This window comes from Camelina sativa, chromosome 1, assembly GCF_030686135.1.
Source record: "Camelina sativa cultivar CO46 ecotype springtype chromosome 1, ASM3068613v1".
NCBI lineage: Eukaryota > Viridiplantae > Streptophyta > Magnoliopsida > Brassicales > Brassicaceae > Camelina > Camelina sativa.
The window spans coordinates 25,628,761-25,644,302 of NC_141880.1; the positions used below are offsets into that span (position 1 = coordinate 25,628,761).

General features: G+C 47.4%; 3 protein-coding genes across 3 annotated transcripts; 2 read left to right on the forward strand and 1 right to left on the reverse strand.

Annotated features, from left to right (window-relative positions):
* The first annotated feature begins 694 nt into the window (after positions 1–694).
* Positions 695–1,387, forward strand: LOC147950359 (uncharacterized). The gene has a single exon (XM_087513106.1). The coding sequence runs from the start codon at positions 695–697 to the stop codon at positions 1,385–1,387; it is 693 nt and encodes a 230-aa protein (XP_087369232.1).
* A 47-nt stretch (positions 1,388–1,434) lies between these two features.
* Positions 1,435–4,501, forward strand: LOC147950360 (meiosis-specific protein ASY2-like). The gene is made up of 3 exons (XM_087462401.1): positions 1,435–3,095; positions 3,176–3,927; positions 3,993–4,501. The coding sequence occupies exons 1-3, from the start codon at positions 2,840–2,842 to the stop codon at positions 4,266–4,268; spliced, it is 1,284 nt and encodes a 427-aa protein (XP_087318527.1). The 5' UTR covers positions 1,435–2,839; the 3' UTR covers positions 4,269–4,501.
* Positions 4,502–11,292: 6,791 nt separating this feature from the next.
* Positions 11,293–11,706, reverse strand: LOC147950361 (uncharacterized). Its single transcript, XM_087513119.1, has one exon. It carries the CDS (start codon positions 11,704–11,706, stop codon positions 11,293–11,295), a length of 414 nt encoding a protein of 137 aa, XP_087369245.1.
* Positions 11,707–15,542: the final 3,836 nt, after the last annotated feature.

Below are 15,542 nucleotides of genomic sequence, written 5' to 3' on the forward strand. Positions count from 1 at the left end.
CAATTTTTAACCCTAACCCGTTATCAACACCAATCTCTAACCCTAACCGTCCTAAGAAAAACTCTAGCCGCCACGTTAAGCAGCAGCCGTCACCGCTTCCGACCAGCCATCACCGCTTTCGATATCTCTACTCTCCAACCTCGAAACGTCTCTCCTCTCTGGTACACATGATACACATAATTGATTATTTGGTTGGTCAACAATCACGGCTGGCTTGTTATACGTATCCGAACATAAGATTTACTATGATACTGTATCTTATATATGTTTCTGATTTCGTTATACGTATTGCTACTACTTTATACATGCTTCACTTTATTGTTATTACTTATGCATGTTATTACTCACATACATCATGCATCTTATGATTGTTTATTTAATCGATATTACTCACTTATGCATGTTATTATTATTATATGATTCATGCACTATTATTATTATATGATTCATGCACTCTTAATTATTACGTACTCACATAGATGCATATTATTATTATCAATATTCATGTACTCGTATTATGCATGTTATTATTAATATTATCATATGATGCATAATATCATACATGCACTAGTATATAGATACATGCACATGTTAATATACTTCTACGTACTTTGTACATAACCATGCATACGTTAAATATATTTCTTTTGAGTTAAGTTTAATTTGTGTTGTGTGTTAATTATGTATAGTGATCATGTCGAAACTCTCAAGCCTTGATTCTGCTGCCCTTGATCTCTCCGGAGATAATTACTTGGTATGGGCGCTCGATGCCAAGTTTTGGTTGAAATCCAAAGGGTTGGGTGATACAATCATCCATGGAAACAAAGAAGATGAGCAAAAGAAGGCACAAGCAATGACGTTGCTTCGCCATCACCTCCACGAGAGTCTTAAGAATGATTATTTGATTGTGGAAGATCCAGTCGTTCTTTGGAGCGATCTGAAAGAAAGGTATGAACCCCAAAAGATGGTGATTCTATCAAGAGCCCAATATGATTGGAGGCACTTAAGACTCCAAGACTATAAGTCTGTAAATGAGTACAACTCCGCCTTGCACCAAATTGCCTCCAAATTGATACTATGTGGTGAAAAGGTAACGGAGGAGAACAAGTTAGAGAAAACTTTATCTACTTTCCATGCAAACAATGTGTTGTTACAAACACTTTACCGTGAAAAAGGGTTTACTAGGTATTCCCAGTTGATTTCATGCCTTATTGTGGCTGAAGAACAGAATCAACGATTGATTAAAAATAATAGTATGCGTCCAACTGGAACTGCACCGCTTCCCGAAGCGAACACGTCATCTTTCGGTAAGAAAGAGCAAAACCAAACCACTAACCATGGCCGTGGAAATGGAAATCAACGCGGCCACGGCCGCGCGCGGTCGTGATCGTCGACACGAATATGGTCGAGGTCGTGGAGTACTGTAGAAACTAGGTAGAAACTAGGTTTCAACAATGAATTTGTTTGAGGAGGGAAACAAATTCGATAGAGTTATATCTCTAGAAAACAGATCTATGCCTTCGAATTAAAGTAAGAAGTAGAACTCAAAGGAATTAGGGTTTATTGCCCAGAACAAAAGGAGAACTCTATTATTGTCTTTTTTTCTTGATACCTTACAATGGAGAAATCACTCCTTCTTTATACACGCCCTAAGATTACAATATATATTCACTTTCCTTATCGGCCGAAGTGAGATATGGAAAGCTGCCTCATTGCTTTATTCGGCCGCCGTGCCGAAGTGGAAGTCGGCTCCTTCTTCTTCAAGGTGACACTTTGGCCGAACTGACTTCTTGTTGACCTAATCAAGCCCTTAACCGATTTCTCGGTTAACTAATCAATTAGTATTTCTGGTTTAGTTTGGTATGTCGGGGGTGCTGAATCCCGTACCAACAATTAGTCCCCCCTAGTTCCGAATATTCGAGATTTAATTCGAATATTTCGAACTATGAGAAGAGAATATCCGATCTAATTCATAAAAACTTAATTGATTTTACCCGGATTCTCGCGTCATTTCGCCGCGAATTGTCCGGACGGCACGTGTCGTTTACATCACATCAGTTAGCCCGGAATTCGAAGAGTCGCATAGGTCATAATTGCTCTGCGTAGGGTTGCCACCCGCTCGACTCTATAAATACGCCTCCCCTTTCGTCATTTCTCATTTTCTGTCAACAACGAAAGGTAATCTGCTCCGATCTCTCTCCTATTTATTTTGTTAGTCCCAATTTTCTTCCGCACTCTCCGAACTCAGAATATGGCAAACACATCAGAACCCATCTCTTCGCCAGAAGTCGAGGGCGAACAGCTAATTCGTCGATCTTCCAGGCGGAAAACTCTCGACCCAGATCGTACCACACAGATCGGCGAGTCGAGTAGATCGGCTTCCGATGTCCCACCACGCCTTGTTCGCTGTTCTGCAGGAACTTCATCTTCACAAGTATTACCGCCGCCATCAGTTCGTCCTGAAGAGGAAAGCACCGAACTGACTCAAGACGTACTGTCACAAGAGGAAGATCGGTTTGTTCCCTTAGGACTCTTGATCGAAGATATCGAGCCCTTATTTGACCATAAAGGGCAGATTGGTGGTGAAAAGAGTTTGAGTTCGTCCAAAACCGTGAACGACATGCTTAACTCATGCGGTTTGTTCAACAGCCAAGTCACAATTCTGATTCCTCGAGAGGACCAACGCCCTTAGAACCCTCCGGAAGGGTACATATGTTTATACGAATGTTACTTTACCGAATGTCGCCTCCTATTCCCAATCCCTGCGTTGATATCGCTCTACGCCCAAAGACGCAGGATAGCGATCTGCCAATTCGTCCCCGGAGCTATTTGCAATTTTATGGCTGCCCTCACTATAGCAGCCGAAGTCGGGGTTAATATTGGAGTTCAATGTTTCGAACAGCTATCCAATTTTAAATTGTCAAAGAGTTTACACCGCTGGGAAGTGAATATGAGGCCGGCGCACAATTTTCTTATTGGTAAAAGAGTGAGCAAATTCCAGAAGTGGATGAACCGCTACTTCTATGTCCGCGTCGATCAGTACTCACTCGCTAACCCATTGGGTGTTCATCGGAGAGTGTGGAATGAAAATCCTGGTAGACTTTATATTTTCAGCACGTTTTAATTGACTTCGGAACCTCTAACCAGTTTTAACTTTGTCGTGTCATGTTTCCAGATCGTCCATTCTGCGCGACGCAGCTAGCTCCAAACTACCATCCCGTTAGAGACGCTCTATTAACCGGAAACAATCGTCAGTGGGAGTTCATCACCCGTATCCATGTTGAAACAGCGATGGGCAAACCCAGGACGACGTTCCCAAGTTTTGCTAGGTCGCTAGGACGAACTGCGGAACCTACCAGGGCACGTGTCCTTGAATCGGACAATCTCCAGATAGTTCGCCGTGACACTCAGGCTGCCATTGAAGCTGATATCAGCCCATCTCAAGGTCGAACTGAAGTCGATCCCATCCCAGACCAGACCGAAGTTGATCCTACTCAGGATCCTGGAGAAAATGTCAACACAATCGGTGTCGCGGAAGAAGATATTCTCCCTTTGGCCCTAGAGAATGCCAATCTTTCGACTGAGGAACAGGATGTCCCGCAAGTTGAAGCTGGTTCCAAAAGAAGGAAGAAGAAAAAGAGGCAAACCGGGAAAAACCCAGTCGCTGAGTCACAACTGGTAGTGAACCGTAAACGCTCAGCGGAAGAAGCTGGACTGGAATCTGCCGATCGATTTCGCCTGGAAAGGAGAAATGATAAAACAGATCGCTTCTCCTATCATTACTTCGGCGACTATCCTCTAGTGACCAATCGTGAAGCCTCGGGCGAGCTCTTCCGAACCCTGAAGACCTCCAGTCGAATCCTTCCGTCGGCGGACGATCTTGAATTTAAACAGGCGTTCCTTGATGTAGCCGAGTGCCACCTAATGGTATGCTTTATCATTTCGTTTAACTTGCTTGAAATTTCCACGGGTGATGAACTTCGGGTTTACAGACTGCCGCCAAGATGAACACGCTGACTCAATTATACGATAGGCGTGCCAAATCCAGTAAGAAATCTGGATTGGAGCTCGAAAAGGTGAAAGAATGCGCAGAGCAAATCCGGATTGCCAGCGACGCCAAGGATGCGAGGATCAAAGAGCTCGAGGCGCTTGTTGCCGAAAAAGACGGTATCATTGCCAACTCCGAGCTGAAGATTAATGAACTGAACTCCGAGCGCTTACTCTCGAAGAAGAGAAGAACGAACTGCAGGAATCATGCGACGGGTTAAAGGTTCAGCTCAACTTTGAAGTCAAGAGACTCCGGCGAGATCGTTGGGAGAAGGTGGAGCGAACAACAATGAAAGCGCAGACTCGACTGGATAAGGTTAAGGCCTATCTACTCGAACAGGAGAAAATTCGTCCCCTGGAGGATCTGCTAAACCAAGCTTCCGGGATACAGGAAACGGTACAATATTTGGTCGAAAATGGGGCCATCATCCCGACGGAGCAAATCAAGGAGATTGACGAGAAAAAGGCCGAAGCTGAGGAGACTGTCAAGGCGATCGATGTCCTTGATCTGAATGAAAAAGATCTCAACATGTCCCCGGATCAACTTGGCTATGGATTTCCCCCCCCCCCCCCCCCCCGGAACGACGGCTCCAGAGTCCGTCGAGCATCCGCACGGTTCCAATGCCGATAGCTTTCAGGCCGATTTGACCGGTGCTTATGATACTTAGCTATGATTTTCGTTTCCTTCTCTTCTTTTTCTTTTGTTGTTAATCCCACGGTTTGAGTACCCTTGTAAAACATTGGCGACTTGCTCGGCCCATTTTCTCTTTTAATTACCAAAATTTTTATCTCATCATAAAAGGAAAAACTGATAAATTCGCATTCTTACCATTTTGCACGGAAAGTTGCCATTTTTAAAAAAAAAGGGAATTTTCCTCCCAATACCCGTATAAATCTATCCGGCGCTGCCTACGGGTTAAACATCCCAAGAAGAACTCTCAATCAAGACAATGTCAGGCTCGGTTAGCAGCGTGGAATCCCCGCTAGTTGGTAACGATGTGCCGACGTTCTCGAATGCCGAAGCTATCGAACGGGGGATGGCGTATTACCCGAACATCCGCGCTCCCTGGATGTTGATGTTCCACGTCAAACCGGAAGAAAGGCGCGAACTGGAAGAATTTCTTCATGAGGTGGAAGATCGCCATACGGAATATCGCGATCGTCTTGCCGCGTCAGAACAAGTACAGCGAGATCTGCTACTCAAACTCGAGATGCTGGAATCTCACCCAAAGGATTGGATTAGGAACGGGTTCGACAAGATAGCTGCTTTGCCGCCATGTCTTGTTGCGTACTGCGACGAATGCCGAAGGGAATCAGATCGGAGATCGACGCAAATGGACCCTGTCTTGATTGGTGACTTCATTCCCGGCAACGTTAAGCCGTTCTACATTAACCGGCGTGCAACCGGTGCTGAACTTGCCGAGGCCGACGCCTTTTTCCGTCAGGTAGCCACTACCCTTTTTTCCTTTTTGCTTTCCTTCTGAGCGATCGAAATTTGTCTTCTTCGTACTAGCCCGTTGTTGATTTTGCGTTTGCAGATTGAGGGTACGCACCAAGAGCTGACTCAAGATCTTCAGTACTTTCATATGAAGAAGGGCAGGATCGATCGACGGCTGAGGGCTCTGGAATCCGAGATCGCCCTACTCAAGGGGAAAAGGAAAAGAACTACTGACCTGCTCGATGAATCCGAACAGAAAGCCAGAGCATTGGAGACTCGTCCCGAGGAATGGGAAAAGACTGGGTTGCAACTACTATGGCCGATGCCAAAGCGACTCAAGACGAGCATTCGCGAGATTGCTGCAAATGGCGCACCAGTTCGGAATTAGGATGTTCTGTTTGATAATAAGATACAACTGCAATATAGCAGGCAAACTTGAACTTTGCTCGTTGTAAAATCTCAATAAAACTTTTTCAGTAATAATAAGAGATTTATTTTGCTACTTTATTTCCTAAAATATGCCAGAAGCGAGACGTCTCCCGGCTTACATCGGGCAATCTTAATTAAGTGACGGTAGACAAAATCGATTAGAGCCTCAAAAGCAGTCTATGAATTTTAAACGAAGTGTGTTTGATTGGAGAGCGAGATACTGGGCTCGGCTTATCTCCTTTTATTTTAGTTCGATGGCCGGAGTGCGAAATTATTCTCTGGGTTCGGCTTACCACACCGTCCGAACTAAAAGTTGAGTGCGAAATAAATACTCTGGGTTCGGCTTACCCCAACAATTAAGAGATTGGGCGCGGAATAAACGCTCTGGGTCCGGCTTATCCCAATGATTGAAGGTTCGGGTGCGAAATAACGACTCTGGGTCCGGCTTATCCCGAAAAATAGTAGGTAGTTATACCAGCTGATCACCTGGCCAGGGTGTCAACAAGGGGTGAGTTCGGTAGAAACTAGTAGATACTTAGCCGGGCTAAGGTATACGTGTGAGTATATAGTATTTTTTTTTTTTTTTTTTTTTTTTTTTTTTTTGGAAAAATTCCCTTTTTCCGTTTTGGAAATAATGAACGTGCTTTTTATTAAATGCGCTGCGCGGTCTTTGAGAATTATTCTCGGGACCTCGCGAAAATCACGCTGCACTCTGATTGGTGGATTCAGTGGCGGTTACTTCCCGTAATCCTGTATAAATAGGATTGAGAGTTTGGGAGTTCATTCTAACTTCCACAACTTTCTAAAATATTGAGAGAAAAAGATGGTGACTACTCGATCTGCATGGCTAAGACGGGCTCTGGAAAGGTTAACCGCTTCGTCGAGTGATTCCAACCAAACTGAATCGTCGGATGACTCCTCCGCCCAAGAGGGCGTAGAGACTTTCCAAGTACGCACACCTGCCCCACCTGTCGATATGGCGGGTGTAGAAGGGAGCCTCGTGTGCCAAGAACTCCGAAGGTATCGGGCTTGCCGCTATAGGCTGGGGGCTCACCTTATGGCGAGACGTCGTAGACTGGCCGAAGTCTGTCGGCTATACCGTTTGGACGGGACTATCCGAGTCCTGCACGAATTAATCGCCGAAGGTTTCTTCTTGGAGAAGTGGCGTATGACCGGGCTGCTTGCCGCGCATGCGGCGTGCCAAGAACTGGTGGCGAGTATTGAGGTGCCTGTCCTTTTCGAGGACGACTGTCAGCCCCTCGAAGATACCGCGCACCCGTTTACCGTGGATATCTGGGCCTACCGGGCTTCCGTAGAAAGGTTAAGGCGGTACGCCAATTTCCTGGAATCGGCTGGCCCGGTTTTCCGTGAGAGGCACCTGGTCGAGGGCCCGTGCGCCTTCCTGGAAGACTTGGTGTCAAGAGGCGTTGAAGTTCCGGGGGAAAGACTGGATGCCCTAAGGCAAGCTCGTCAGTTCTGGCGAAGCGAACTGGATAAGGTAACAGTAGAGGAACCACTGGCGGACGATCTGTCAGGTCCGCGGCCTCCATTTCGTCTACTAGACTGCCCCAGACAGTGACGGCGAAACCCTGAACGCTTCGGATTTTTTTTTTTTTTTTTTTTTTTTTTTTTTTTTAGGAGAGCTCAGTCGTTGAGGGGGTTTCCCCCTTTGCGTCTCTTTTCTCTGTTTTCTCTTTTGTGTTGGTCATCGCTCCAAAGCATGTAATGGGGATTGACTTATTTAGAAAAACTTTATTTTAATTGGAATTATCAAACCATGTAAGAGAAAATCAAATCCATGGTCGATATTCCTTACATCGGCTTGCCGCCGAATTGAATGTATTCAAATAACAAGAAGAAGTTTTTCGACCGGACAAAACTTTATTAATATATTGGCTGCATTCGCTATATCTTCAATAGATAAGGAATTGCCTACGTACCCCGAAGTGGGGATCAAGCCAACCGTAGTTCGTAATACAAAAGAAAGATAAATGGAGTTCGGAGTCCCGAAAACTCCCGTGTAGGATCGTGACAGCGACTTAGCTATAATAACGTTTCAAGTGGGCTGCGTTCCACGAGTTTTTGATCCGTTCCCCGGCCATGGTCACGAGTTCGTAGACGCCTGGACGAACCGCTCTAGACACGAGATATGGACCCTCCCATCGAGCGTCGAGCTTACCGGCGTTCACTTCCTTGGTGTTTTCGAAAACTTCTCGCAGAACTAGATCGCCTTCGTTGAAACGTCGCTGACGAACAGTCTTATTATAGTATCAAGCGGCTGCGTCTTGGTAATGTTGCACTCGAACTAAAGCTTTATCGCGCAACTCCTCGGCAAGGTCGTTGTGGTCGATCAGCATTTTGTTATTGAGTTTGGGATTATCCACCATCATAGTACGGCGAAGTGTCGGGACTCCTGCTTCGGCCGGGGCAAGTGCTTCGAGACCATAGGCGAGAGAGAAAGGGGACTATCCTGTGCTTCACCGCGGGGTTGTGCGATATGACCATAGTACACCGTCCAAGTGGTCTGCCCATGCTCCCTTCCTTCGACCGAGTCGTTTCTTGAGTCCGTCGACGATCGATTTATTCGTGGCTTCAGCTTGACCATTACCTTGCGGGTACCGAGGAGTCGAAGTGCTGAGGCGGATTTGCCACTTCGACAGGAAACGTCTGGTGATCATCGAGGTGAATTGGGTACCGTTGTCAGTGACAATCTCGTACGGAAGTCCGTGGCGACATATGATGTTCTTCCAGATGAAATTGGTCACGTCTAGGGATTGGATTCTCGTGAAAGATTCTGCCTCCACCCATTTGGTGAAGTAATCGGTCAGCACCAGGACATACTTCTTGGATTTGGACGCCGGCAGGGGTCCTATGGCGTCCATGGCCCATCGCATAAAAGGGTACGGAGCTGTCACGGTATTTAGCAGTTCGGGCGGGACGTGCCGCACTGTTCCATGGCGCTGACAAGCTTCGCATTTGGCCGCGAAGGTTTCGCAGTCGGCCATCATGGTAGGTCAATAGTGACCATCCTATTTAATTTTAAGAGCGAGTGCGCGTCCGCCAGAATGGTTGCCACCCTCGCCTTCATGCACCTCCATCATGATGCGTTCGGCTTCGCCCCGAGTAATGCAGGTAAGGAATTCTCCTGACGCACTTTGGCGAAACAGCTCACCGTCCAAAAGGATATACCTGGCACTTCGGGCCTTCAGTCGTCGAGCTGCCCATCGGTCTGTCGGGACGATACTATCGGAGATGTAAAGTTTGATCTCAAGTTGCCAATCCTCCGGGGGTTTGGCGACGTCCGTCATATCTTCTATTGGGTCATCGACTTCCATAGGGACTGAGTCATCGTTAATGACGGCAATCTGGCAGTCCGGATTAATGCTGGGAGCATCGATGCACTCGATTGGAATGGTACGTCATAGCTCGGGGTCGGAGCGGTTTGCCAGGGCTGCGAGGGCGTCGGCTGATGCATTCTCGTTCCGTGGGACCTTCGTCAGAGAGAAAGACGCAAACTCCCCGGATAACGTGCGGACCAACTGTCGATATGCTCCCATTCGTTTGTTTTTGGCGTCGAATTCTCCGCTGAATTGGCTGACTACGAGTTGGGAGTCGCAGTAGACCTGCAGGTGTTTGACTCCAAGTCCCCGGGCTAAACGGAGTCCCGCGAGAACGGCCTCGTATTCGGTTTCGTTGTTCGACGCTTTGAAGTTGAGCTTCAATGCCTGCTCAAGGATCTCACCGGTGGGGGATCGAAGGATGAGTCCCACCCCAGAGCCATGACTTGTTGACGAACCGTCGACGAACATTGTCCATTGTTCCACCGCGGGGGTGGGGTCGTCGAGCTCAGGCGACAGATCGGTGATGAAGTCAGCCAGAACTTGCTACTTCAGACTTGGTCGAGAACGGTATTCGATATCGTATTCGCTAAGTTCGACTGCCCACTTCGCTATGCGTCCGGATTGGAGAGGGCTATGGAGGACGGTTCGGAGTGGTTGGTCAGTAAGCACGACGATAGAGTGTGATTGAAAATAGGGGCTAAGTTTCCGTGCTGCGACGATCACCGCAAGGGCCAATTTTTCCAGCGTGGGGTATCGTGATTCCGCGTCGTTAAGTGCTTTGCTCGTATAGAAGATGGGCTTTTGATCTCCGCGATCGTCTCGGACTAACACCCCGCTGACTGCCGAGCTTGAAACCGAGACGTAGAGGTACAACGCCTCGCCGTCCTCCGGTTTGACCAGCACTGGATGGCAAGTCAGATACTCCTTCAGCTGACGAAAGGCGACCTCGCATTCCTCGTCCCAATGAAAATCACTATTTCCGCGCAGCAATTGGTAAAAGGGGAGGCACTTGTCCGTTGATCGGGCGATGAAACGATTCAGAGCGGCGATCTGGCCGGTCAGGCGTTGTACTTCTCGCTTGTTGGTCGGTGAAGGTAGTCCCAGGATGGCTTCGATCTGTTTAGGATTTGCCTCTATGCCCCGTTCAGTGACGATGTACCCTAAGAACTCTCCGGAGGTTACTCCGAACGTACATTTCGTTGGGTTTAATTTCATCTGGAATTGATCCAAGATGTCAAAACACTCCGTCAGATGTTGGACGTGCTGTTCTGCGATCAAAGACTTGACCAGCGTATCGTCTATATAGACCTCCATGGTTTTGCCGAGCAGATCCGCGAACATCATGTTTACCAATCGCTGGTAGGTTGCTCCGGCGTTTTTCAATCCGAACGGCATTACCTTGTAGTAGTAGGTGCCCCTATCTGTGATGAACGCCGTTTTCTCGCGGTCGGCCGGACTCATGGCGATCTGGTTATACCCTGAGAATGCATCCATAAATGAAAGCAGTTGGTTGCCGGCCGTAGCTTCAACGAGACGGTCTATGTGCGGCAAAGGGAAGCTGTCCTTAGGACAAGCTTTGTTGAGGTCGGTGAAATCCACGCAGACTCTCCACTTGCCGTTTTTCTTTTTGACCACCACCGGATTAGCCAACCAATCAGGGTACTGGACTTCCACTATTTGATCTGCCTTGAGTAGTCGTTCGACTTCGTCCTGGACCGCCTTGACTCGATCCGGGCCCAAACGCCTGCGTTTCTGCCTGATCGGCTTGAATGTGGGGTCGATGTTGAGCCTATGGCACATGACTTCGGGGCTTATCCCGACCATATCTTTTGTTGACCAGGCGAATGTAGAAGCTCGAGACTATAGAAAAGCGATCAGCTTCGTCTTTATGCGTTCGTCGAGTTCGGACCCGATGCCGACGGTTCGCGAGGGGTCGGAGGGGTCTATATTGACCTGTATGATCCGACACTCCGAAGACTTGAAGCGATTCCGCTCCAGCTTGTGGAGACCGGTAAGACGGTCCCCGCTCTGTAATTGCTATGCGTTTTCCGCCGTCCTCTGTTTTTTTTCGATAACAGAGCATACTCGGGCTACCCTTTGGTCGCCATAAAGTGTGCAAATTCCTGTGCTGGTCGGGAATTTGAGGCAGAGGTGATAGGTCGACGGTACGGCTTGCATCGCATATATCCATGGTACCCCCAAAATGGCGTTGTAGATCGGGGGCGCATCAATGACTGCGAACTTGGTCTTTCGGGTCACTCCGCCAGCTCGTACTTGTAGCTTTACGTCGCCCATTGACATCTTAGCAACCCCATCATAGCCCGTCAGCGTCCGAGTTTCGGGTTTCAGTTGATCTGGTGTGACGCCCATTTTTTCTAACGTTTGCCAGCATAGTACGTTGACGGTGCTTCCGGTGTCGATCAGAACTCGTTCGACGTCGAAGTCGCCCATTGTGACCTCGATAACCAAGGGGTCCTAATGGGGATGTTGGATTCCTTTAGCGTCCTCCGAAGTGAATGATATCGGGTCCGAGCAGAGTGAACGTTCGCTCGGAGTTGTTCGAAGGGTGCACACCTGTCGTGCCCTCTTCTTTAATGCGCGGACGGAGTCTGCGCAGTCTTCCGGTGGGCCAAGTATCATGGTTATTCGTCCTTGGGGAGGTGAATTGGCCCGCTCCGGGTTTTGCCCCCTCTGCCGCTTTGGTGGGCCGGGCAGTTCGTCTGCTTGGGGCGCATCCTCTTGGAGGTTCACGAATGCTTGGTTGACCGGCTGTTGGACTGCGTTGGGTGGTGCGTTGTAGCCTCGTCCGCCACCCGTACCGCGGCCTCCGTTAGATCGTCCGCCGCGCCATCCCCCACGGCGACCTCTGCCTCCGCGAACGCCTTTTGGCTGAAAGACAGCGTCGACTTCGCCAGAGAGATATTTCCCGTACAAATAATTCTTCAGGTGGACGCACTCATGTGTGGAATGACCGGAGGTCATGTGGAAGTTGCAGTAAAATTCCTTCGGGTTGGTCGGCTGCTTGTCTTGTTCATCCGCCTCGGAGACTGCGTGGATGATGCCTTTTTTCCGATCCTGGGGTTCGTGGTGCTTGCGGGATTCGTGATGTTCGACCCGGGTTTTTAACCTTGGGGGGATGCGTTGATTGTTCGTCGTTGGTTTTCGCGGCTATTTGGGCCTCTTCTTCCTCATCGAGTGCGAATCTGGAAGCTCGATGCAGTGCGTCATCAAGGTCTTTGGGTTCCCGGATATTGAGGTCCCTTTGTAATGGTGACCCAGGGATCAGACCCTTCCTGAAGGCCGCCATTGCAGCGTCCTCCGGGACGTTGACCTTTGTTAGCTTCTCCTTGAATCTGTTCAAGAAACTGGCGATGGGCTCTCCTCGTTCTTGGGCCATCTCCCAGAGATCCGAACTTGTCACGCCTCGTTCGATGAGGATTCGGTAATTCTTGAGGAAAACCTTGGACAACTGGTCGAAATTGTCGATTGAGTTCGGCTCGAGCCTTGTGAACCATACCAAGGCAGGGCCGGAGAGGCTATCGACAAATAACTAACAGCAACCGGCGTCCCTTTGTTCGTCGGTGAATCGTGCTTTGGACATGGTCGCCATGAAGGACGTCATGAACTGGACCGGATCTTTGTCTCCCTGGTAGATTGGAAGTTTCAGCTTGACGTTTGGTACGGTAGCTCGTGTTATCCGTTGAGTGAAGGGCGACTGCCGAGTCACCTCGACAATTCTATCGATCTCCGGAGCCGTGCTGATAGCCCGATGGAGGAGTGTGTTCATGCCGCTAATTTGCGACTTGATTTCTTCGAGTTCGAAGCAAGGTCCGGGGTTTGTGAGGCGGGCGACCGGGGCGGCCGAGCTCTCGTGTATCCGCGAATTCGGATTCGTTGGTCGAATACTCGACGTGGTGTGAGGGGGAAGATTCCTCCTGTCGAATTGTGCGTCCGAAAAGTCGAGACGACGAGTGAGACCGCCCAAGTTAGGCGATTGTCCGGCAGAGACTTGCGATGGGGTTGTCTGGGTCATTACGGCATCGACCCTGCGATTGGTGTCGGAGATCATCTGGTAAATCTCTTTCGTCATGGAGCCGAACAAGATCTTGAAATCCTCCATGGAGATGACCTGCGGGTTCTGGATCGCCGGTGTGGCATGAACAGGGAGATCTCCGTTCTGTGCGTCGGGCTGCTGCTCCGTGACGCCCGCAGCCTCCTCGTTGCGGTGTTGTTCATCGGTAAGCTCTGCGTCGAGGTTGACTAGCTCTACTTGAGTTCGCCCCGCTCCCTGGCTGGTCTCCCCTTTGGATCTGATCCCGACTGGGAGTTCGGCGGAGGTTTCGGCCGGGTTTGTCGTTGCGTTGACGCGCTGACGGGAGTACACGGCGATGGCCGGCCTAGTCGAAACGCCACCTCGTGTAGCGACGTCATCCTGAGTGGATGCGATGCCAGTGAGATCGAGCATGCTAGAGGTTGTGCGGTTTGCTTCGGGGATTTCGTTGATGATGGAAGACATTATTGTCGGGCTAGAGAGTAAGTTTTCTAGAGACGATTTGCGTCCCCACAGACGGCGCCAATTGTAGAAACTAGGTTTCAACAATGAATTTGTTTGAGGAGGGAAACAAATTCGATAGAGTTATATCTCTAGAAAACAGATCTATGCCTTCGAATTAAAGTAAGAAGTAGAACTCAAAGGAATTAGGGTTTATTGCCCAGAACAAAAGGAGAACTCTATTATTGTCTTTTTTTCTTGATACCTTACAATGGAGAAATCACTCCTTCTTTATACACGCCCTAAGATTACAATATATATTCACTTTCCTTATCGGCCGAAGTGAGATATGGAAAGCTGCCTCATTGCTTCATTCGGCCGCCGTGCCGAAGTGGAAGTCGGCTCCTTCTTCTTCAAGGTGACACTTTGGCCGAACTGACTTCTTGTTGACCTAATCAAGCCCTTAACCGATTTCCCGGTTAATTAATCAATTAGTATTTATGGTTTAGTTCGGTATGTCGGGGGTGCTGAATCCCGTACCAACAAGTACCAGTTCAGAATCCTTCTTTTAAGAAGAAGTGGACCGGTAATAAACAAGAGAAAGCGTCATATGTAAGTGTTTGTAACCGGTGTGGAGCTGATGACCATTGGGCTAAGAGGTGTCGGACACCAAAACACCTTGTTGATCTTTATCAACAATCCCTAAAGCAAGAGAGGCAAAAGGTGGAAAAAAACCTTGTGTTCGAGGATGGCGAAGATGATTTTGGTCATGATGGTGTTACTCATATAGACACCTCTGATTTGCTTAAAGAGTAGGAGTGCTTTTGAGTTTTGCATGGATTTTTAGTTATGGCCTTTATTTTATTTCTTACCTATGATTTATGTTTCTGACTTTTGGCTTTATTTTATGATTTTAAGTTATTGAATTTCAGACATGGTTGAATTTTATAGAAACAATTTTTATCAAATTTTTAATTTTAATTTTATGTCAAACATGATTTTACGTCTAAAGCTTATTTTTATAATTTGCTTATTAAAAAAAATTATTATATATGTTTTATAATCTGAGTTATGATCGATTAGTTTAAATCTTTTGCTAAAGTGATCATACGCTTAGTTGATTTAAACTACTATGCATGCATGCATAATACTTGTTAGTATCATAATATCATTACATGCATGCAACTTTAATAAACGTTATTATTATATAAATTACATGCATATATAATACATAATACACGTACGTATAACATATAACATAATAAATACATACATGCATAATACATGTACGTGTAGTATATCAGGTAGATATAAAATATTTTGTGAAAATTTCACTGTTTTAACCACCACCTGGTGAGGTAGTGGTTCTAGTTTTGATGGAAGAGTCGCTCTGTTAATCTAGGCATAACCCATTACTTACAACCCATTTGCATAACCGGAGGGGACCCTACCCATGGGATGCCCTTCCTCCAAAGAGATTAGTCTCAGACCCCTCCATAGGTCTGGGGATTTACTCTCTGAGTTAACAAAAAAAAAAATTCACTGTTTGGCATGACTGGTTAAACCATTCCGGTTCAGTAGTGATGCGAAAGAATAATCAGAGATTTCTGTAGTGATTTCTTATATGTGCTGCTTCTCAAAGCAAGCCTATTATATGGTTTTCATCAACCCCATAAATTTGGATAGTGTCAATTATCTTGGTATGTATTCAAAGAGATATTGTGGACTGATCATCCACCATATATTCTTGTTATGAACATGCAATATTTAGTTTGCGAGAGTATTTGGTTGATTG

Coding starts and splice junctions, on each gene's coding strand:
- LOC147950359 (XM_087513106.1), top strand. CDS start 695: ATGTCGAAACTCTCAAGCCTTGATTCTGCTGCCCTTGATCTCTCCGGA.
- LOC147950360 (XM_087462401.1), top strand. CDS start 2,840: ATGGCTGCCCTCACTATAGCAGCCGAAGTCGGGGTTAATATTGGAGTT. Junction 3,096..3,175: donor AGTGTGGAATGAAAATCCTG/GTAGACTTTATA, acceptor TCATGTTTCCAG/ATCGTCCATTCTGCGCGACG. Junction 3,928..3,992: donor TAGCCGAGTGCCACCTAATG/GTATGCTTTATC, acceptor TCGGGTTTACAG/ACTGCCGCCAAGATGAACAC.
- LOC147950361 (XM_087513119.1), bottom strand. CDS start 11,706: ATGGGCGACTTCGACGTCGAACGAGTTCTGATCGACACCGGAAGCACC.